At 41.8% G+C, this 24,818-nt stretch overlaps 1 protein-coding gene across 7 annotated transcripts in view; it reads left to right on the top strand.

Annotated features, from left to right (window-relative positions):
- Positions 1-24,818, top strand: part of HECW1 (HECT, C2 and WW domain containing E3 ubiquitin protein ligase 1) — a 180,114-nt gene that overhangs the window by 130,613 nt on the left and 24,683 nt on the right. For all 7 annotated transcript variants that reach the window (XM_053409587.1, XM_053409585.1, XM_053409588.1 and 4 more), the window contains 9 exons: positions 1,200-1,350; positions 10,022-10,152; positions 10,803-10,924; positions 14,471-14,656; positions 15,641-15,775; positions 18,587-18,692; positions 20,046-20,142; positions 23,165-23,248; positions 24,525-24,634. In XM_053409587.1, the coding sequence (XP_053265562.1) occupies positions 1,200-1,350; positions 10,022-10,152; positions 10,803-10,924; positions 14,471-14,656; positions 15,641-15,775; positions 18,587-18,692; positions 20,046-20,142; positions 23,165-23,248; positions 24,525-24,634 (1,122 nt within the window). The remainder of the gene's footprint in view (positions 1-1,199; positions 1,351-10,021; positions 10,153-10,802; positions 10,925-14,470; positions 14,657-15,640; positions 15,776-18,586; positions 18,693-20,045; positions 20,143-23,164; positions 23,249-24,524; positions 24,635-24,818) is intronic.

Below are 24,818 nucleotides of genomic sequence, written 5' to 3' on the forward strand. Positions count from 1 at the left end.
ATTTGCAATCCTTCCCCACTGCTTGTCATGCCACTATGGTGCTATCCAATTAAACTGGCAAACCTCTAGCTCTGGGCTTTCAAGTTGGCATTAACCATTGTATGTGATTTGTAAGTGCTTTCTACATGATTCATTGCATTATTGCACATTGTGGCAAGCTTACTAGTCATAGTAATTCAAATATAACCTGGGCAGGAAATGGTGTCCCAAACACTACATGTTTGTTTGTTTGTTATGTAAAGTAATTTAAGGTTGTTGATTTGGAGTCCAAACATTCCATAGTGTGGCTTTTTGTCCAGCAAAGTATACGCCTACTTTTCAGCTCCTTCTACACATGCCCACAATTATGGGTAAAATATACCCTTTACTTTTTAGGGATCGCTCTCATGAAACTTGGGACTATGAATAAGGCTAAGTATGGGATAAAGCACAATTCCATAGATTTTCTCGCCCCCATCAGGGTCCTAAACCTTTTTAAAAAAACCCTTTTAAAAAGTCCATGTGACTTTGAGAGACTGGCCCTGATCCAGAAAGCCTTCTCTATGGGCAGGAAGTCCAAAGCACACTTAGAAATCTCATGTGTATAAGAACCATTAATTTCAGTGGATGGGACAAGCACCATTTGGTTACAGCTTTAAGACTGGAGACTGATTAGGAAGCTCAAGAAGTAAAACTACAAAATTTGCATTAGGTAAGAGCCCCACTCTGCAGTGTTCAGCTTCCCTCCACCAAAAACCTGGGCACCTCATGGTCTTGGCATTTGAACCCGTGCTGGATCCATTTTTGCCTGTACTTTAGCTGGCAGAGCTAGTCCAGTTCAGGAAGTCCACATAATCCAAATGTGACTTGGGCACCGTATTTCCCCCATTTTTTTGCCAGGGGGGTGTTTTCTTTGCTTCTGGATTCCTTCATTGTTAAGCATTAGAATGCTCCTATGCTGATGTTCTTAAACAGTGTGTTTTACAAGTTGTTGGTCACTTTTTAAATCTTGTATTTAATTTAGGAGTGTCCTTTGATCAGAACCCTGTGCAGCAGTTGTTGCTGTTTTCTTTTTGGTAAATATGTTTGCATAATACTATACATTTTGGGCAGGAATGTTTATATATCTGGATTCCCCTAATAGTCTAGATTTCTGGATGTCCACAAATGACCTCATTTTCTGTCTTTTTCCAATTTCCTAAAAAACCGTTTAATGCAAGACTGGGAAGCTCGGATAGATAGCCATGGTCGGGTATTCTATGTGGATCATGTGAATCGAACTACAACTTGGCAGCGTCCGACTGCAGCAGCTACTCTTGATGGAATACGCAGATCAGGGTCAATCCAACAAATGGAGCAACTCAATCGGCGGTGAGTTTATGCTAGACCAAATTTCTAAAAAAGTTCTAGCTGAAAACCATCCTATTTGCCTTCATTTCCCATGCCTATAGGATCTGGCACACTATGCAGACAAGAGACTGCAAGGGCAATCCTATACATGTCTGCTCAAAACTGTGCCCCACTGACTTCAGTGGAGCTTAACTCAAGGTAAGTGGGTATATAATTGCAGGCTGGGAGCATCATAAAAGGTGCGTACCAGATTAGAGGCAGATTGCAGTTTCCAAGAGATTTGAAAATTGTATAAAGGGAGACACACAAAAAGATGTTCTCTCAAGGAGGGCAGAGTTAATATTACAACATACAGAGAGTGCTGCCCCCTGCCCAAGAAAACCAAGCATTGTTAAGCTTCCCTTCTGAAACAGCTAATATAATTTTCCCAATGTCCTAATATCATGGTCCTTTTGTTTCCCTACTTCTGCTCAAAATCGCTGAACAATACACAGCATAAATGCAATCAATACCAGCTTTTTTGTGATTGTAAGTTGTTTTAAACTGTATTTTATATTGTATTTTAATGTAACCTGCCCTGGGATCTTCGGGTGAAGGGGAGATAATAATAATAATAATAATAATAATAATAATAATAATAATAATAATAATAATATATTATGTTACATTACATTACATTATGTTATGTTACCGCCTGTAAGTTTTATATTGGTGGGTGTCTGTGCAGTAGTTGGTTAATTTCTTTGTTGTTTTTGTTTTATATTATGTTTTTGCATTTTAATTAAGTGTGAGGTGCCTTTTAGGTTTTTGGACCAAAATGCGGGGTGAAATAAATGAAAATCTTACACTACATAGAGAAAACAGGGTATGCTTTGATAGATGTTAAGAAGAAGGAAGAGCTCAACATAGTCTTCAGCAGGAACCCTGTGCTGCTTGTAATGTTTAGTTTTGCTTTCAGAATCACAGCTGGATCTATGAATTCTCAAGCATGTATGAGTTTTTTAAAGTAATAATCAGGGGTTAATAAGTGTTGCTGGAAGGATATTTTGATGCTCCTCATCCTCAAAGGTTACACATCATGGTCTTCCCATGTTCCCCCTGACACCACCACATGCATACACAAGGGAAGCTCAGCGCTGCAGCTGAGCACACAAACAGGTGGTCCAGCCCAGCACATGACTGAACAGGCAGCCAGGTGGGTCTGTGAATGTCAGCAGCGGTGGGATTGGGGGATTGGGATGAGTTGTGGGGTAATGGGGGGTTGGGGTCAGATTGTGAGGGGGAAGTTTGGGTGAACTCTGAGGGAGGGAGAGTTTGGAGCAAACAGAGGGTGGAATTGACAATGGGGTGGTGTGGATAGGCTGGAATGGGGGGGTTGAAGGCGCTCTGGTGGGATGTGGCGTTGAGTGAGGTGTAAAGGGAGGTGGTTGACAAGGGTGGGTAGGATGGCAGGGGTGGGGTTGGTGAGCAAAGCACGCAGGGGCAGCACTCCTAGTATTCCAGTATAAGGCAGGTGAACGTCAGTTACAAATCTGTCTGAGATGTTTATGGGCAGATTTATTTTAAATGTTTAAATATTTATTTTAAACTTGACCTAAATCCAGGTCACACCAAACAAAGTGGGTCAACACATGAAGATGCATGCTTCTGTTTCTCTTTTTAAATAATTTATAATTTCGCTTGACATTATATGGCAGCAAAATCATTTTTCACTATAACCTCGGGAAATGTTTTTGTTTTTCCTCCTCTCTCAGTTTACCATAACGATATTGTTTTCCATTGAAAAAACCTGGGCCTGGAACATCTATCCTCTAATTACACACCTTAAAGCGAACAGGCAGGCTAGTTGGGGGGTTTCTTATACTTTAAAATGTGGGATGATTATCTTTGGTGTGCCAAGCGAGCAAATTCAAAGCTTCTTCCTTTCAAGAGAGCCAAACAGGATGGGAGTTCTTCAGTCCGATTTGCAGAAAGGAGGATTATAGAAATCAGCTGCCAAGTCACAGCGACCAGGAATTTTAGTAATTTCCCTAAAGGCTTTAATTCCTCTAAAAATATCTGTTGTGCATAAGAGAACATAACACCAATGAGTCCCACAAGGTAGTATCTCAAGCATACTAGTAGGAGTAGTGTAGTAGGTCAGACTATTACAAATCCCAATTCGTCCACAAAACTCGCTGGGTAACCATGGGCCAGTCACTCTTTCTCGGTGCAATCTACCTCACAGGGTTGTTGTGAGAACAAAAAAGTGTAAGGTATGTATGGGGGCCGGGATATGTCATCCAGATTTCCTGCGAGGAAGGTAAAATAGAAATATGGTTTGGAGCCATCAAGCTGCTGCATTTGCTGTGATAAATCTATGTGTAGGGAATACAACTACACCAAAGCCCATTCTTACATATAGAAAATTAGCATGTCAGAGAGGAGGCTAAGGTACAACCATTTCCCCTAACATACCAGTTTTCTACCAGTTTTCTATTACTATTATGATGATGATGATGATGTCTGGAGGACAATTTAGCCATGGTACCATCAATCTACAGGTTTACCATCTCACTTGCTGTTTGCAAGAACTAGGCAATGAAAAAATACTTTTTTAGGGAGCAATGGAAATGAAACCAGTTCCAGACCTTGCTAGAAGAGATCATTTGGTTTATTTTATAAAAATAACATTTAATTGAATCAATATTAGCTTGATGTAATTGAAATATTTGAAATATTTATTTTGAATGTGCTAGCTTGTGTGCCAGATATGCTGTTAACACAACCTTCTTGCTCCCCTTTCTCTGTTAATTGTGCCATGCATGCTTCACTTCCTGCCCAAGATGCACTCCTTTCTCTTTGCCCTACACACTTACGTAACACAGGCCTACGTGTTGCCAGAAGGCAGTGGTTCTTTTAAGATTCAGAGACAATGAATACAGTAATAGGTGAAGGCTAGAAATTCTTCATTAATGCATGTAAAGAAATACTAGTGCCCAAACTGCAACCCAAAACCCACTTATTTATCGCCAAGTGCCAACACGGCAATTTAACCTGAATACTGAGGTTTTGGTTTAGAAGGGGAGGTTGGCGCATCCATGTGGAGAGAGAGTGGAGCAATACAGTGGTGCCTCAGTTTTCAAACAGCTTAGTTCTCAAACTACTTGGAACCCATACACTTCAAACCCGGAAATGAGTGTTCTGGTTTTTGAACTTTTTTGGAAGCAGAACATGCTCTGTTCTGAGTATAACTTCCGTTTTGATTGCCACACTTCCGTTTCCAGAATGAGGGAAGACGAGCTGGGTGGCAAGCGAGCAGGCAAGGGATGTTGCCGCCACCCCCACCCCTGCCTGCTCCTGCTTGCAGGCAAGTAGGAGAGGGATCAGGCTGCTCTGCTAGACAGTATTGCTGTTTGCACGGGAACAGGAGCTGGATCGGGGCTGCTCAGCTGGGGAGTTGCAGGCTCTGTCACACTTTCCATTGAGGGGTTCGCAGCTCCACTCCCCTCAAGGAAGAAGTTTAAGGAGCCCCCACCTCCGCATCAGAGCCCCTGCACCACCTGAAGGCAGCCAGGCTGAATAGTTGCTGAGGTTGGGGAAGGTGGAGGCAGCCCAAAAGCTGCATCTGAGAGCCCCTGCACCACCTGAAGGCAGCCAGGTGCTCCTCAACTGAGCTGCCTGATCCCGCTCCTAATTGCGAAGTGGAGGCTTCGTGCTTCCCAGCTGAGAGATCCCCACCCTGCTCCTGCACAAGTAGGAGCAGGAGCAGGCAGCTCAGCTGGGGAGCGCGAACCCTCCACTCCACTTCTGACTCTGCTCCCATTGGCCCTGGCCGGAGGGTGTGTGAAGCCTCAACCTCGCAGCAGCAGCAGGAAGAAGGCAGCTGCTCGACACTCTCAGCAGCCCACCAATGCTGCAGTGCGCTTCTGAGCGCGTGCATAGCGCTGTGCCCTCCCCACCCACAGCAGAAACTCCCCAAGGGAAAACGCACACCCTGGAGGTTGTGGCTCCATTTTGCACACACACACACCGACGCCCCATCCGAAGCGCTTCTACTTGGACACACGTTGAGCTGAGGACTCAATGCACCTGCCCTCACCTTCTGCCAGCTCTGTGCAGAGAGGGTTCTGAGTGCCCCCTCTGGAACGTGTGCCATAGGTTCGCCACCACTGGGCTGTGGCACAAAGCTACAGAACAGATCTTTTCTCTGGTGGCCCCACTTGTGGAATGCTCTCCCCAGGGAAGCTTGCTTGGTGCTTTCCTTACATTTCTTTAGGTGTCAGGCGAAAACATTCCTCTTCTCCTTTGACTAATTGAACAGTCTGTGGTCTTTTCAACTGTGTGTGGCAGTGTTATTGTTTTTGTTTGCTACTATGGTATGTATTTTTGTGTTTTTATATCGAAAATCGCCCTGTGATCCTTGGATGAAAGGCAGTATAGAAATTAAATAAAGAAATAAAGAATAATAAACAAGACAACAGTGCTTACGTCCCTTCATTTAGTTTCTGAAGACCCCTCAGAACAGCAATGGACGGGACTCCTGCATCGGCCAGCACATCACACCTTCTGCAGTCCAGATCTACACTGATGTTCCAAAAGACAGGGCTTCCCCACCCCTTTATATGCTGTCTTGATCTCAAATTATGCTTACATACAATGCTATTTTTCTAGAAATAGAGATGCCAGAACTCTTTCTAGAAAAAGAGGTGCCGGAAGAGGTGTGTGGAGGGGGTATTTTTATTTTAGAATAAAAAGAGCTTAAGGCAGCTAACAACAATTTTAAAAATCCTGTTAAACAAACAATAAGTAATTAAACAACTGAAAGCTAAGGGAAAATAGAAACAGCAAACAGAATTATTAAATTTAATTAATAAAAGCCCACTGTAATGGCTTTAGGGGTTGCTTGTGCGTAAATAGCCGCCGCTCTGGGCTAGGTTGGCTGGTTAAACCATTTCTCGCTGGACAGCCATCCACTCCGTGGCTGTTCAGTCGCTGGCAGAATCCGTCAGTGGGCGTTTCTTAAACCTTTTCCAACATAAAAGTTGTTTGACGCCCAGTCTCCTCCTACTCTCCCTGCGCGGAAGTCTTCTGCGCAGGGAGGGCGTGGGTAGCGGAGGACCTGTGCTCTCCCTGCTGGTGTCCAGTGAAGAGTCCCGGAGCCTGCTCTCTGCTTCCCCCATTGGCCCCCCTCTATCCCTGGTGTTGCGCTGATTTTCTTCCCCAGCCGGAGACCTGCCTCTCTCCCTGCTTGGCCCCTCTCCAGCATCGCTGTGGGGCCTCGCCTCCTCCTCTAGTTCCGATGGCAGTTCCCTGACACCCACCTTTATAAAATTATGTGAGAAACAATTGTATTGGCACCAAACTTCTCTGTGGTCCAGCAAGACTGAGAGGGAGACGTCCTATGATCCACTTATTCCATAAGATTCCTTCAGCCAAATCCATCCTTTAGAACTTTAGAAAGCCACAATTACGTCATACCAGTAACATATAAATGAGACCTCCCTTGAGCCTCACCTTGCTTCCCTCTGGTGGTTGTGGCAGATCCATGAAGGTCATTTTAAAGTATTCTGTGTACTGCCTTTTATCTAGTTTAGAAAACATTCCTTCTGCATTAGGCTTAAATATTGAGATGAACTGGGCAGTATTTGTGCAGCTGCTAGGCTTTTCCTCAGATGAAAATGAACAAAATACTTTTGTTTGTTTGCAGTATTTATAGTCGGCTCTTCCTTGAATGTACAAAAACCACAAAATTAGGTCCAGTAAAACACAATTCTAACCCAAAGTAACCAAGCAAAACTACAGCAGCAAAAATTAATATTTCCAATTTAACCAACTGATTAGGTAAAAATAAACAAAACATTCAAGCAGACAGAAACAGATGAAACAACCAAAGTTTGTGTGCCAACAGACCCTCAATCTGTTGGCTTTTGAGTAACTTAACAACTCAACCCCCCCCCAATCATCCAGGATCTCACCCTGAGCAGTGTAAATAGTTGCCCACAAGCATCCACAGCAAGAAACTCCCATCTCTTATCCACAATGGCAACAGAAAAAAGAACACACCCAAAATTAAAACTAGGTAGCCATAAACCACAGCCAGTTTTCTCTCCCTTTCCCAGTCCTGATAAAACCACAGGGTTGCCAGGTAGAGACATGCAGATGGGCTTGCTGGCGTCCCTCATCTCTCGTCTTCTTTTCAGCTGGCACAGACAGCATTCAAGGTCCTTTAGGGTCTAGACTAGACTAAACAAAACTATGGTTTTGAAACTATTGAAAAGCATACTGGGGTTGTTCCAAGGGGTTTTCAGTGTAGTCTACTCATGAGGCTGGCTGAGTGAGGCAGCTGCCTTGGGTGGCGGGAGCCCAAGAAGCAGCACCCCTGAGAGCATGCCTCATGCTCCACTACTGGTGAAGAAGGGGTGCCGGCAGCAGCTCTGGTAGCTACTGGCAATATCTTGCCAAAATGTTGTGAGATCTAATGTACTCTGTGAGACCTTGTGTGAGATCTCACCAGAACCCACTGTTATTGCCACTGCTTTCTGGGTGTTGCCATGCAAGGAAGGCTTTGGTGGCGGCAGAGGCAGAGCGGCATCTTCCCGTTTCGCCTCAGACGCACCGACTCATCTCAATGAGATGCTTAATGATGGCCCTCAAGGAAGCCTCCCCGAAAGACTGGTTGTTCACCTAACAAAAGCCAGTTACAGAAGAGGGAATGGGCAGCGAGGCACATCAGGCTGGCAGTGTGTCCCAGAGCACATATCCTGCAGAAAGCTGTGGCAGTTCCTTGGAAAACCAGTCTTTAGGGGCTCCCTGAGGACAGAAAGTTTGAAAACCACCTTTATAATGCACACACAGTAAATGTACCCACCATCACAATCATCATTTGAAAAAGTGCTGGATTTTTCCAATGCATCCACATAGCTGTTTCAAGTTTTTTTCCACATATGTGGGCATTTTTTCAGAAGATCTTGAAGATTGCTTTACACAATTTTGACTAAACTGCAGTAGTCTCTTGGTCCATTGCTTTGCTTCCTAGGCATTATTAGCCCCCAGGGGATTTTTCTACCATCTAATTAAATAGGAAGCTTATGCACTGTATATATCCCTCTAAATAGGTGAACTACGTTTTTCTGTTCTGCTATTGCATGAGGGGGGCATAAAACTCAGCCTGCACTGGAATGGAAAGTTTGTTCAGTCAGCCTGCTGTGAAGTGAATAAAAATGTTTATAGGTTCTTATAAAAGAGAGAGTGGGGGAAAACAGAGCTACGTTAATATAGTGTGAAGTCCAAATATATTAATTTGTTTGCAAAGGGCATATTTAAAGGCAAAACAACAAATCCTTAGTTCTTGTAGTGTTTTTTTAAAGCTAATTTTATTATGCTATTTACCTTCTTGCTAATATGTGTATGTTCATGTAAAGTTAAATATAAAGCATTGATTATTGAGGAAATTAATGAAACAAAAGCAGTCTACTCTTTCAGCCAAGCATAAATCTTTATATTTTCACCTTCTTCCCAATTCAATTCAATTCAAGTATTTTATTAAAACTTCCAAGACTGTCAAATCATAAATCAAACCAAACCAAGAAATAACCTAAAAACAAAATTATTATTATTATTATTATTATTATTATTATTATTATTAATTCCCTGCATCTTTACTAAGAATGAAATCATTTGGAGGCTTATATCATTTCCCCCTGTAGACTACCCTCCTGGAGGATGTCAAAGAGTTAAACAACTATATAAATTTTTGTAGACATCTGAAGGCAGCCCTGTTTCAGGAAGCTTTTAATGTTTGATTTTTTGTTGTTTGATTTGTATTCTTGTTGGAAGCTGCCCAGAGTAGTTGGAGTAACCCAGTCAGATGAGTGGGGTATAAGAAATTATAAATTATTATTGTTGTTGTTGTTGTTGTTGTTATTCCAATCCAAATGCCATAAACACTTGAGAAACCTAAAGCATAATTCTAATAAATATTAAATATAAACTACCTAATTATATTTAGCTAATAATATTGAACCAATACTCAAAATTTGCCAATCCAAGCCAGTAAGCCTACCTAATATCAAAGTTTCACATTTTCTTCAGTTTACCTATAAGATTGACTTACATGTTCCCACTTGACAGCTTTGATCGGCAGAATTTGCACCACATCTATAAGAACTCAATTGTTTAGTTTGGAAGCCTCAACACTTTGGAGCTCCCTGCCTATTTTTATCAGGCCTTCGTGCCCACTGAAGACATTTTTATTTAGACAAGTCTACCCAGATTTTTATTTAGTTTGTGTGAGTTTTAATTTGTTTTAGTCTATTCTATTGTCGTTAAAACTTTCTGTATGGTTTAAATTATGGTTGTAACTTTTTAGTAATAATTTTATTGTTCTATCTTTTTCATAAACTGCTTTGAGTTTTCTTTTACCATCAAGCAGTATATAAATTTCGTGAAATAAAGAAATAATCTTTATTTATGGCAACCATAGCTGACTATAAGGTCAGGCCAAGAGGAGCCAGACTTTCACTTTCTGTCTTTCTTTCCTGTTAGGCTGTACTTAAGGAGATCGTGCATAGTTAATTCACTGTGCCCAAATACTTCAAAATAACAACAGGCAATGACCACACATAACACTAAGCCAAATCGTGGCTAAGCATGAAGGGGTAATGTGCATCTGACTAACATATTTTACTTCCTCCCCTTTTTCAAAATCAAGGTACCAAAATATTCAGCGAACTATTGCTACGGAAAGAACAGATGAGGACACTGTGGTTAGCAGCAGGGTAGAGAGGCTTCCCGCTGGAGGAGGAAGTGATTCTGAGGCAGACCCTTCCCAGCCAAATTCAGGTAAGACATTTACATGAGTCAGTGTCCTCCTCTTACTATGGTATTGTATGAGCTTTGTAGATGAGTGGGGCGGGGTAGCATCACGTTTCACAGATGCTTCTCAATGAGGGTCTGGTTCTCACTGTTGTGATAAAGTCTATGTTGGGGCCGTAATTGGTGGGTCCCAAGCGTCATTGCGCTTCCATATTCCCTCCTGTTGGTTTATTTATTTCATAAAATTTATATGCAGCTTGACTGTAAAAAATCCCAGAGCGGTTAACAAAAAGCTAAAACCATAACATCAGGAAAAAGATTTAATATGTTAAATGCACAAGAAGTTAAGATACTTGAAAAGATACTTGTGGATGTCAGAGATAAAAAGAACTATTCACTTTTACACTGGATATTTATTTATAAAACTAAGTTGGAAAGAACTTGTTGCCTAAAAGCCAAGACTTAGCTAAAGGAATCGGCAAATAAGGAATTGAAAACACAAGAAGCACAGGTTTGTTGGGGGGGTTGTGGCATGGATTAACAAGTCCTTTCTGTAACTACCAGGAAGTTGGCCAGAAGCTGTGCTTTAGAGGGGGAAATCAAAAGAGGGGAGAATAGTCATTCAAAATTCAAATGTTCTCTTGTTGTGTATTACATGGAAGCTTTTTTATTTTCAGAAATTAGAAGAGAAGTACCTGTTTCACCTGTGAATTCTCAAAAAATCACTTTGTTGCTGCAGTCTCCAGCTGTAAAGTTCATCACCAACCCTGAGTTTTTCACGGTGCTGCATGCAAACTATGTAAGTGCTTGACCCTCATTTATCTTGCAAATTGCTGATATACTTTGATAGCAGCATCCAGGTGGCACTTCAGTTCTCTCTCTGCAATTGAGAATGTATAAGAGAGAATTAAAGTGATCGGAGAAACTACGCAAAAGCCAGAATTGCGGGGAGAGAACTGAATTCTAGGGAAGAAAATACAATTATCCAAGTGATAAATTCATCCCCACTTGAATTTGTTCACCTGGATGGTCATGCAGAAGAAATTTGGCTTTGCAGCAATTCAGCAGCATGGTTTGCAAAAACCCCTCTACATGTGCCTCCTTTTTGAAAAAGGAGCATTTGGTGGTTTGCAAATGTATGATATCAAATCTTATCACTGAACATAAACTACAATGAGATGTTTAGTCATTGATCCACAACAGGGTATTGTTGAGTCATGCATGTTCAAGGGGAATCATAATGCATAAAGGTAGCTTTTCTCACTGCTAAGATATTTCAGAAGATGTTGGACAATTACTGTGCTCATCTGTTTCTGCCTTAATAGACCTGGATCTACATTATAATCCTTATGCAACATTTTGGTTAGCAAGGCCACTAGCTTGTCATATGTACAACTCATACTCTTCCCATTTCTCCATGCTAGAACATCCCTAACACATTCCCACACAATCACTAAATCAGTATTTTACCGAACTCTAACAAGTACCGTATTTTTTGCTCTATAAGACGCACCAGACCACAAGACGCACCTAGTTTTTGGAGGAGGAAAACAAGAAAAAAAATATTCTGAATCTCAGAAGCCAGAACAGCAAGAGGGATCGCTGTGCAGTGAAAGCAGCAATGCCTCTTGCTGTTCTGGCTTCTGGAATAGCTGCGCAGCCTGCATTCGCTTCATAAGACGCACACGCATTTCCCCTTACTTTTTAGGAGGGAAAAAGTGAGTCTTATAGAGCAAAAAATACGGTATCTCAGAACAGAGGTTTTCAGATCCTGGAATGTCTTTTGAAAGCTTCACATCCTCAAGGAGAAAATCAGTAGTAGGAGACAAACCTCCCCAAGAGAGAACTTGTGTGGCATTACTGATCTCCCACCCACCCAAAATGGTTTTTAAAAGCATAGTTCCATTTAAGTTTCTATACTTCATGACAGTGAATGAGGCTTCCACCCATTGCAGTGTTGAAAAGCTAACCCCCCCCCTTTTTTTTTTGTTCTGAAGGAAGCTTCCAAGTGATGAGGAAGTATCCTTGCAATGCTATCAGGGAGTTACTGTGACTTTATTGAATTGCATTAATTGTTTTGATGAATTTGTTGTTGTTTGCTTTATATGCTTTTGTGTTTGATATTATAGCAGTTGCAGTGCTTGCTGCTTTTTAAATGGTGTTGTGATTATTGTGAACCACTTTGAACTCAACATTTGTTGTTGGAAAAGCAGAATACAAATATTAAATCAACAAATCTCAGCCCCTAAAACATGCAGCCAAATGGGAATGTTGTGTGTATTCTAGGTTGCTTGTTCATTCATGCAAGGCCATTGTGGGGTTCAGCAGCTGGTTCGTGCCATAGATGAACTGACTACATGCCCTAGAATGCATCTGAGAATAATGTGCACTATCCTGGGGCTCTTTGGCAGATGTTCAGGGGTTTCTTGGTAGGCAAGTTGATGCAAAGAAGTTCCCCAGGAAGTTGAAAACTTGAAAACTGCACTGTCACAAGGCAAGAAAGTATATATCAGTTATCTCCACTCTTTTGGCAAATGCACACTTTCCCCTCATAATTGGCTAAGCAGAAACAAAATACAGTTTTAAAAATCATTTCAAGCTTTCTCTGAGAAGTCTGTTGGAATGACTGGTAGAGCATAAGCAGTTTTCTTAAGATCCACTTTTGGTTTGGTCGGGGGATTCAAATACTATTCAGAAAATGTCCAAGATTAATCTGAATATTCCTCTTTGAACTTTTTGTGGCTTTCACTTTATATTAGTAGATCTTACATCAAAGCAGGTATCAAATTAATTTGAACAGAGCAACACCTTTTCTGTTACAGCAATGATTTCGATTCTGCCAAAGAAACCAGAATGACCTGCTGAAACATCTGTTAAGGCAGTCATACAAATTCCACTTATGTAAAAATAATATGCTACATAAATTTGGGCTTAATGTCGTTATAATATTTTAACCACAAACTCCAATTAAAATTTAGAAGCATTAATTATGGCCATGAAAATTGAATTGGAAAATATTATCCAGCAGCTGGAGCCGAAATGGAAAACAGATCTCTTCTTTACTTGAGGGCTTTAAAAAAACCTATGAAATTTTTGGTCTCTTTTAAGGTCTCAGAGAGCTACTAAAATGGTCAATGAGCTGGTGGTGGAATTCCAGAGTTTGTACTACTAAGTTTCTGTAATCCCAGCCCCAAGCTAAATAGCAAGAACATTATCATATATTTCCAGAAATTAATGATCATTCACTGTGTGTGATCATAAATACTTAGCAAGTTACATGCGTGCTGGAGCAATGTGAGAGCCTCTTCCATGTGGCTACATGATATTTCACTGCAGCAATATCTGTAGGAAGGAACTGGAAGGTTGAGGCAAATGATAGGATTCCTTCCCATGCCAATATCATAGGCCCTCAGGCAATGACTGCTTACTTATCAGAGCCACATGGCTCTTTCTTACAGATGTTGCTACAGGGGCAAGGGACCCACTGAATCACAGGAGGATGTAGTGTTATGCATTCTGGATGGCTATAGTCTGACAACTAAGACTAACCATGTCTCAATTTGATCTGGAATAATCTTGGTATTTGTGAACTTTCTTGCTGAGCATTTAAAGGCTCTTAATGCGGGTGGCACTGTGGGTTAAACCACAGAGCCTAGGGTTTGTCGATCAGAAGGTTGGCGGTTCGAATCCCTGCGACGGGGTGAGCTTCCGTGGCTCGGTCTCAGCTCCTGCCAACCAGCAGTTCGAAAGCACGAAGTACAAGTAGATAAATAAGTACCGCTCTGGCAGGAAGGTAAATGGCATTTCCGTGCACTGCTCTGGTTCGCCAGAAGCGGCTTAGTCATGCTAGCCACATGACCTGGAAACTGTACGCCGGATCCCTCAGCCAGTAAAGTGAGATGAGCGCCGCAACCCCAGAGTTGTCTGTGACTGGACCTAACGGTCAGGGATCCCTTTACCTTTTAATGTGGGAAAAGACATACAGGCAGCAACCATTTTAGGTGTGTCCAAATGACAAGCAGGTCCTTTTGGACCTGGAAGAGGGATGGAACGGGGACAGGAAGGAATGGAACCCGCACATGAAATGGCCATTGCCTGTATTAAATGCATATTCTTTGGGCCCTTTATTAAAAGACAAGCCTACCCTTCTGTAAATAACCAGACTTTGGAGTCTAGCAGCTCACAAGGCTCTTAAAAACAGTTACATGATTTACTATTTCAGACAAGAGAGTTTGGGGGGAGGGGGTTGCCTGTATGAGTCATACATATTCTGGAAAAGGTCATTAGAGTTGACACATTTGCAGTCATGAAAGCTTTGTTTTCCCCTCCTGCTTTTCGTATCCAGAGTGCCTATCGAGTGTTTACCAACAGCACCTGCTTAAAGCATATGATTCTAAAGATCCGCAGAGATGCTCGGAATTTTGAGCGGTATCAGCACAACAGGGACCTGGTAAATTTCATCAACATGTTTGCTGACACACGGCTGGAGCTTCCCCGCGGCTGGGAGATCAAAACTGATCAACAAGGCAAGGTACAATAATTTATACAATATTGAGTTCTCTGCAAATTTATCTGACTTATTTTATGAGGTTGACCAAGAATGCCCAAGGTGTTAAAATGTATTAGCTTTGAAGTTTGTGCCTTATTCTCAGATGTCTCCTCCTGAGTCATTCAGTGGCATACACATTAATAGGCTAAGTATATGAATTTGGGGACCTGAATCCATTTACAGGACACTGCCAGTGCTGGCTGTCTACAGGCAATCAGGCCGCTGAGCAGTCACAGAGGACAAGTGGACCACAAGCACCTCAGTCGGTGGAGGTGGTCCAAAGGGCTACCGTAAATGTGATAATGTGTACCCCTGTAAGCCCCTGCATGTGCTGCTAATAGAAAAGTTCACCTTCCCCATTGGGGTAGAAAAACAGCTAACACATAAATCACAAGCCACAGCACAAAGCTAGAAGAAGAAACATAGCATATAATAGAACGCAAATGGCTGCACGTAACTTGCTACACGTAACACAGGTTCCCAGCACACACAGGGGCTTTTGCAACAATGCAACGGCCATGGGTGGGAATCAAAGCTGCGTGCAAGTGCAACAGCTTGAGATGAGGTAATGAGAAATCCTTTTATGCATATGATTGGTCTAACAACTTGAATGAGGTAATAATGTATATGACTGGTGGAAATTGAAATGCTTTGTAAAAACTTATATATACCCCCTCTTGCCACTAGGAGGGGGTCCAGACTTTGCGGAACATATCCCACTGGATCAATAAATGGCTGGACTTTATCTCCTCCCGGCTCCTGGGTCTTATTGACAAGAGACTTAGGGGGTTTTATAGGGTTTGACCCCTTGCAGCAAGTCCACACCTGAACATCTAATTGTTCAAATGGAAGAGCCAGGCAAGATGCCTTAGAGGACCATGCAGAATCCTGCCAAATACATTGTTTACTCTGATTGCTTTATCAGTATTATAATCATTGTTCTTTTCCAACATTATTTTATTACAGTCCTTCTTTGTTGACCACAACAGCCGTGCTACTACTTTCATTGATCCCAGGATCCCACTTCAAAATGGCCGCCTACCCAATCATTTGACTCACAGACAGCATCTTCAGCGACTCCGCAGCTACAGTGCTGGAGAGGTATGTTTTCTTGCTCTAATTCATTAGGATTTCTGGATAAATGGGTATATTCACAACAAAGCAATTTCTTCACATTCACCTTGCTAGCTTTATAATTTGTAGGAAGTTGCTGGATATGTAATAAATTATTATTATATTGTGGCCTGAAACCTGGGAGAGAGAATGATGATGAATTAGAATCCAGATACATATACCCTATTAACTGAACCCCCATTCAGCCCATTCAATATTTGGTAGATACCAGGAGCAGGCTATACTCACCTTGACACGGTCTAGTAAGAAAAGAAAAATTCCAGAAGATTAAATGTTACGGATTAAGCCATATTGGGGAGGGGGCAAGAAGGCATATCGTAGTGATAAAGAAAGACAGAGCTTGCCCAGCTATGAGTTGCCAGTGTGGTACGAAAAATAAATGACCTTATAAACAGCTGCAGATATTAGCTTCAGCACAGCTATCAATACCTCTTGCAGCCTTCATATCTTGTAAAGTGATTAGAACAGATTTATATCTGCTTGTTTCCAAGCAATTCATTTGCTGGCTGTCAACAGCAGATTGTATCTTGGCTGTGAGTCCTGGAAGACTTGCTCCCTGCCTTGCAGGCCTTTCCCACGAGGCCTGGGGAGGAGGGGCCCTGACTGACTCCAGCTGCAAAAGCTGAAGCTGAGACTCTGGGACTGTGGTATAGTTTAAGAGTTTTGGGGGGTGGAGAGTTGTGGGGTGAGTTGTTGCTATTATTGATTTTTTTGTATCTTTACTTTTAGATCTTCTTATGATTTATGTGGCAATTGTTTAATTTGGTTGTGTACCTTTTGATGTTTTATTTATTGTTTATGACTACTTTTGTTATGTTTGTAATGTACTTTTTTTCCATGTTGTAAGCCACCTTGAGCATGGAAAGGCAGCATACAAATAAAATGATGCATGTTTTTATTTGCAGCTGCCTGTCTTTAGGGTTGGTGCTGACAGTCCACAGAATATACAGTTGCCTGGGTTTTCTGTAGAATGCACAACTTCAGGGTGTGGGTCCTTCTGTCATTCACAAAACACAAAGACACAAAGCACAGGCCTTGGTGGGAACACTAACCGTTCTGGCCTGGAGTACATGGGCATAGTAGCTGGATGGGCCATAAGACAGTTCAAACAAAGTAGGAGCAGCTAATTTAGGAAGGCCTTGGGGCAGAAAAACATAACAGACTCCTTGGTACCTCCGGGCTTTTTGGGTGAGGGAGTCTCTTAGACCCATCCTTCTGACACATGCTGAGCGTCAGCCTTCATTGCAGCACACAGTTCTCCAACATTTCTTAGAAGCCGGGGTTCACTAATTCTTCTTTCCTTTGTGTATTATTCCCCCTGTCCCAAATTGCAAAGAAATATTATGGTTGGAAGCCAGGATCTTACCTTTTACCAGCTTTGTCGTCTTTGTTGTTCAGGTGAACTATCTGCTTGTGGATGGGCTTTGTTCTGCAATCTTTCTGTGACAATTTTCATGTTGGTTTGTTAAGTGCTTAAATCTATCTGAACACAATAGGGAATCAAAAGCAGGCAGTTTCCTTTCTTAGCAGACAGTACACAGCGTGTTTATATTTTAAATAGCAGGCAACATCTTTTTAAAATTCTCTCATTAGTGTGCAGCAATTTCTTTTTCAACACATACGTTGCTATATTGGCTGGTTCCTCATTACCTATATGCTACATGTATGTTCTCCTTTTCAGAAGTGATTTGTCACATTTAGCTACTTTTTATAAATAGATAATTAAAAAGAGCTGGTGCTTTACTGTGATACAGAGACTGAATAGGTACACCTGAAACCTTGAATTTAACACCAACTCCTTGAATATGTGCATTTTTTTATTGCAATAATGCTCAAATGCCGTAGATAATTATTAATATTTTTGATTTTGAAAAATCAGCTGTCTGAGGCTGAAAACCTGCACACAGAATGAGTGGCCCTGATCCAAATGGGAAGTCCATAGCTATTGAGGCTGCATACATCCTCTTCAGAAAGCAGTCATACTTAATCAGCTGTTGGCAAAGAGGGGAGGAATAGAGCAGCTAAATTCAGCCCCTCTCCCTTTACCTCCCAACAGATATTTGGTGAGGTTACAGTTCTTTGAAAAGAATTTACTGCATACAGTCTTGTCTACTGGATAAAGGATAAGAGTTGAATGTATGTATGTATTTGTATGTTTGTTATGTATGTAGGCGGCTGGGAACACATGCATATTGTGTCTGCCTGGATTAGTATATGACTGGGATTTATGGACAAGTAAAGCATAAGAACATAAGAAGAGCCTGCTGGATCAGGCCAGTAGCCCATCTAGTCCAGCGTCTTCTTCTCACAGATGCCTATGAGAAACGCACAAGAGCATATGCCTGTCTTGTGGCAGATCATAGGCCTCATGGCTAGGAGCCACTGATGTGTACAGTGCAGGAGTGCAGCTAAACTCCAGTCATTAGTAACATTATCTTTCAATTAATAACATAATGGTACTCTTCATGTTTTTCAAATCCTATTTCAGAACTGAGGGTGATATCCATCAAACACTTTTTCCTGTTCTACCTATAGTCCGACACATAAACATTACTTGCCTGTAAGTACACACACAGAGAAAAACACCAACAACTATTTATGAAATCACACAGAGTATTTTACTAGCAACCCCTCAGTCAGTAGAGTGTGAGACTCTTAATCTCAGGGCAAATCGCACCTCCCTCCCCCCACACCTTGGGCAAAAGATTGTACAGGGTTGGACTAGATGATCCTTGGGGTCCCTTCCAACACTACAATTCTATGGTTCTATCCCTCTAGGCATCAGAGGTCTCTCGAAACAGAGGAGTTTCTCTGTTGACCAGGCCAGGCAACAGTCTTGTAACCGCAATTCGAAATCAGCACCATCATGAGTCTTTACCTCTGGGTATGTATGGTTGCTTTTCAATGAGTTTACATTACAGGAAGAAAACAGCATCTTGCGTATTTTTTGTGTATTCTTGTTTTTTCATTGTGATCCTATGCAGAGAAAGAGAGGGTGAATGGCTGAAACAAGTCTCTCTGCTCCATTGGAGTGGGTGGATGTGTCACATCTAGGTTTGCAGAGCAAAAGTAGTGGGCAGGAGAAGGATTAAGTACCCCCTCCTGCCTGCTGCTTTTCCACTTCCAATCATAGCTTCCCTCCTTCTATGTTGCAGCTTTTCAGCATTCACTCAGGTTCCTAGATCTACACCTTTTGGTGAGCATTTACTTCAGCCCTTTCTAACCAAGTCACTTCGAACATATGATGAAGTGGAATAAAAGGGCTTTGAATAAATAAACTGCTCCCTTAGGTGAGGTAGCCTGGACGGCTCTAGGAATTTCCAGGAGTATTTTAAAAGGCCTTCTTCAGCTGAGCTTTCATTGGCTTGTATCTCTCCACTCCTTTACCTGTTAAACCTGCTTTCCTTCCCCAAGGAGAAGAGCGAAAGGTTGCAGGAGGGAAGAGTTCCCTGAAGCCTAGAAATTGCCAAGGGACTGCCTGGTGGGTGGCAAATGATGTCAAAAGCATCATTTATTTACACAGGGGAATCCTAGGTTGGATTATAAATCCCTTATTTCCTGGGCAGAAAATGGGATGTACAGTGTCTTTTGCATCCATACGTATGGCCATTCTGGAGTATTCCTATAGGGAGTATTCCTATATGCACTGGGAAGCAACTATTCTATTACAGTGATATATATGTATCTATATTGTACATGTGTACGTGAAGGAGCGTCTCCACCCCTGTCATTCAGCCCAGACACTGATGTCCAGCTCTGAGGGCCGTCTGGCGGTTCCCTTGCTGCGAGAGATTAAGCTTGGTAGTCACACCCACCCTGTGGAATGCCCTCCTGGCAGATGTCAAAGAGTTAAACAACCGTATAATTTTTTGTAGACTTTTGAAGGCAGCCTTGCTTCAGGAAGTTTTTAATGTTTAATGTTTTATTATGCTTTTGTATATGCTGGAAGCTGCCCAGAGTGGATGGGGCAACCCAGTCAGATGGGCAGGGTGATGGTGGTGGTGGTGGTGTGTGTGTGTGTGTGTGTGTGTGTGTGTGTTCTCCCCAGAATCCTGGTAAGCGGTGTATCTTTTAGAATAGGTTTCATTATTTGTTAAACAAAATTTATCTACTTACTTTACATGTTACCTTTTCTACCAAGGCACCCAAGTGCTTTAATGTTTAAAAATGCTAAAACAACAGTATAAGTCTTTAACTGAAATTTCCATAATGTTTGTGTTCTTTCCTCCTGATCCAGCATACAATGATAAAATTGTTGCATTTCTACGCCAGCCCAACATCTTTGAAATGCTGCAGGAGCGTCAGCCAAGTTTGGCAAGAAATCATGCACTCAGGTACAGCTTTCTGTAGTTAAATTATTTCATACTTTTGCTGCATGTAAAATGCAAGGACCCATAGATTGGTGGTAGAATGGGCTTTACGTGCACAAGGTCACAGATTCATTCACTGGCGTCTCCAGTTTAAGCGAGATCTCTGGTATATATAAAGAATCTATATGGAGAATATTGTTGACTACTAATACAGATATTTTAGCGGCAAAGCATTATGTGCTGAAAAGCAGATCGTAAGCAATGCTTATAACAGCAGAATAACCCCCAGTCATGCATAGTCTAATAAACCTCTTGTACCGGTGTATAAATATAATCAAAAAACCCTGGATACTTGAGTCACAACCTGGATACTTGAGCCAAACACAGCCCAACAGCCACATATTATGGTTGGGGCAAGGTGATTAATTATTATCATTTTTATTATTTATTAAATTTCTATACCACCTTTCATCCGAGGATCACAGGGCTGTTTACTGTATAAAAACAGAAAATACATAAAATAAAAACAAAACAGTAACCCCCCTCCCAAGTTTAAAAGGCCATATATTGTTGAATTAGCCAAAGGACTGGGGAAAGAGGAGTGGTTTGCCTGGCAGCTTCAATCTGTTGGCTCTTATCCGGTCCATTACTGAGGCAAGAAAATGGTCCAGCACATCCGCTGCCACAGATGCAGATGAAAAGGAAACGTAGAGCTTTGTTGTCAGCATATTGCTGACAACATACTCCAACAACCCAGATGACTCTACTCAGTGTTTCATGAAGATGTTGAACAGATAGAGTTGAGCACTGTAGAACCCCACATTGAAGGCTCCATGGGGCTGAAAAGCACCCCCCAAGCATCACCCTCTGGAAACGACCATCCAAGTAGGACCAGAACCACCACAAAAGGGTGCCACCTACCCCTCACTCACAGCCGCTCCAGAAGGATACTGTGGTTGGTGGTATTGAAAGCCATTGAGAAGTTGATGAGAATTAACAAGGACACATTTTCCCTGTCTCTCTCCTGACATAGAACACCCTACAGGGCAACCAAAGCAGTTTCTGTGCCAAAACTGGGCCTAAGCTCCCAACTGAAATGGATCTAGAAAATCAGTTTCCTCCAATAGAACCTTAACACACACACAACCTCAGAAACTCCATTGTTTCAGTCCTAGACAGGCAGCAAAAGCAGGAGGTTTATTGAATGGGCTCTCACAGACACATGGTGGAATGAACTGGGATTTTCAAGGAGACCCTGAGCTGATGGAAGTAGCATTACTTAACTGTCACCTGTCAAGAATGTTAATTTTTGCAAACTCCACTGTGGTCTGGGCTATCAATAAATTCTGTTTTATTACAAATGTAACAGAGAATATCCAGATTTTTGTAGTGAGATTTTTTCCCACCCCTGCCCAATTTCCTTCACCCCCCATTCTCTCAATTTTTTTCTAGCCTTGCTTGCCAATTTGTCTTATTAAGTTCTGTAAACTAGTCAAAAGAGACTTTACTCTGGCTCCAGCAACAGAAATCTTCTGACTAAAATATACAAGTCAATAATTCCTGCTGTATTTAAAATGAACATTTCTGTAGGCACCATCAAATTATTCCAGTTTGGTTTTTTAAAAACAACAACACCCCAACCTAAGTAATAGTTCTCCCTTCCTCAGAGAAGTAAAAACCCTTGTATCTTCTTTTTAGCAGTGAACAGATTTGACTATTACAAGGCTGAGACAGCCTAGGAGGTGTGTAATGGGATTTGTAACATGATCCATTCATCTTTAGGTCATTTTCTTCAACTCGCATCTTAGGTCACTGGTGGTTGTCCAGCACACGGGTTTTAATAAAAAATTCCCACTGGCTTTTTCTTCCATGGTATACAACACATTAATCCTGAATTGCATAAAACGAAGGACTCTGGGTGACTCATGCCAAGCTTATTCTTTCACTTGACATGGTTCCACTGAATTTGCTCCCTTCTCCAAGCCAAATCGCTTGCTAGACAAAAGTGAGCATCTCAAAATAAACCTTAGTTCCCGTTCAAAGTATTCCAAGGAGGGGGTGATTGGCAGCAGAAAAACAACAGGGAATTATGCTTCGCCTTTCTCCCACTCACTGCTCTTCCACTAGCTCATCCCCTCCCCCGCCACCATGGGGGGAAATGTATGTTAGACCCTTGTATCTGAGAGAAACAAAGGTCTAGAAACTCAGTAGGAGTAAAAACTGTCGGAAGAGGGAGAGCTCTTGCAGGAGAGTTAGGCACCCTCTCTCTCCAATGCCAACTGCTTTTCCTCTGCAAATCACTCTTCCTATTTTAGAACAGGGAAACTGGCTGCTAAGCTAACATTACATGCAATTGCAACATTAAAAGGTGGGACCTCGGTGATTGCTATTTTGGACACACAATTTTGCTTCAGAAAAAGAAATGAGCCTTATCATCTCCTTGAGATTGCCAGGCTACAGGTGGCAGAGAAGGGGGAAAGCCATGACACACAGAAATTTGCCTACTTTCCCCCCTTTCTGTGCCTTCCTGTGCCTCCCTGCTACCACCAGGACTGTGAAATTCCATACACGACTTCCAGGTTTGACAAGCCTTCTACTCCTGTTGCCCCTTCTTTCCTTTTCCTCAAGTATCTTTCTTTTTCCTTTACACTTCCTTCAGATTCTTCTTGTTCAACCCCTTTCTCACTCTGTCCCTCCTCTTTAGCCCCTGAGCATCTTGCCTCCTTACTTCCTTGGGGTTCCTCCCCATTCTTCAGCCTTCTTTGAAAGGTTTCTCACATTTATCTCTAATGCTCACATGAGGTTTTAATTTCAGACAATCTGACATCATTCCCTTCTCTGACACATTCTGGACTGCAAAGAAAATCCAATGGAATATAAATTGATTTGACTCAAGACATTGATTATAGGATTCAGATTATTTCTCAGCACTAGCTATTTTTATATTGGCTTTTTGAAGAGAAACAGAATTGGTGTTGCAGAAACGAGGTACACTATGTTTTCCTTAGTCCCACTGCAACTTTCTTCCATGCTGTTCACTTTACAGGGAAAAGATCCACTACATTCGGACAGAAGGTACACATGGGCTTGAGAAGTTGTCCTGTGATGCAGATTTAGTAATACTACTGAGGTAATAAAATTGGCAATAACTGTTTACTTTTCATCCTGCTTCTAAGCAGTCCCTTCCAGCTGCTTCCCAGCAAGACACACCCCTAATCCGGGGGAATTTCTATGCATGTATCAAGCACAATTGAGAGAATATCAATGCTGAGTTCCTTGTAAGAGAGGCAAGAACATCTCTAGAATTAATGCAACTTGTAAATTGGCTTTTAAAAAATCTAGATCTACCTCAGATAAAATGAAAATATTGGCAAGAGTATGTCTGTATTTCATACTTCTAGGTTATTGTAGCCAATATTAGTCATACTCTGAGCAGTGCCGTTGAAATAAATAACATCTACTCTGAGTATGACTCAGTTGGCTATCAACTGATGTCCTCCTTTGATAGTTTTCTGATATAAAAAGGCTTCTCTTGTCCAGTTTTTAGACCTAGGTATGGGGCAGCCTGGAGCCTATGCCCAACTCACAGAAAAGGATAGACTGAAAAGCTAGGTCTAAGGGAACCTCAATCACCTCATGGCAATTCAGGGAATGGGGCTCGGGGATTATTTATCGTTTGTGGAGCTGCCTGAGTAGGAGGAGGAAGTGTGGCAGCACAGACACTTTAGAACTCCCTGCCTACTGATATCAAGGAAGGTGTTTTCACTGTATTCTTTTTGACGCCTGCTGAAGACATTCTTATTTGGTTTAGAAAGTCTGTATGTGTTTTAATCTGTATTAGTCTATTTTATTGTGGTTTTAACTGTATTTTTTAAATTGTATTTGTAATTTTTTTAAGTGATAATTTTATTGTTTAATCTTTTTTGAGGCTATTTCCTACAGATTGCAGTTGAATCCTGACAAGACAGAAGTACTGTTTTGAGGGGACAGGGGGTGGGCAGCTGTGGGGGATTCCATGGTCCTGAATGGGGTAACCATGCCCCTGAAGGACCAGATATGCAGCCTGGGAGTCATTTTGGACTCACAGTTGTCCATGGAAGCGCAGGTCAATTCTGTGGCCAGGGCAGCTGTCTGCCAGCTCCATCTGGTATGCAGGCTGAGACCCTACCTGCCCACGGACTGTCTCGCCAGAGTGGTCTGCTTGTTTTGGGGGAGTGACTGCTCAGGGCTGGAGGGGATTTGAAACTCTTAACAACAGATTTTAATCAATAGAATGTTCCCTATTAAAACGTAACAAAGTGGTGGACAAATTAATTATTGTAGTTCACAGATTCTCCAAACTGCATATTAGTGTGCGTTTGTCACATGCAAATGAACCAAGCTTCTCCTATTTCTCACCTTGTCAGCCTTTTTGAAGAAGACGTTATGTCTTACATCCCTCTTCAAGCAGCTTTCCATCCTGGCTACAGCTTTTCTCCTCGCTGTTCACCCTGCTCATCACCTCAGAATTCTCCAGGTACAGCACTGGGAGATAATATTATCTGGTCAGATGCTTGTTTCTTGTTTCTCAAAATGTTTTGTGTGATAGAAGAAAGGGGAGGGGGCTACCATGTTGTCTCCCCCCCCCTTAAGTGGCTATATTTTTATTTCAAGATATGTTGATAGAATTATGTAAACAGAGAATAAAAGTACTTTTGAAG

This window comes from Podarcis raffonei, chromosome 12, assembly GCF_027172205.1.
Source record: "Podarcis raffonei isolate rPodRaf1 chromosome 12, rPodRaf1.pri, whole genome shotgun sequence".
NCBI lineage: Eukaryota > Metazoa > Chordata > Lepidosauria > Squamata > Lacertidae > Podarcis > Podarcis raffonei.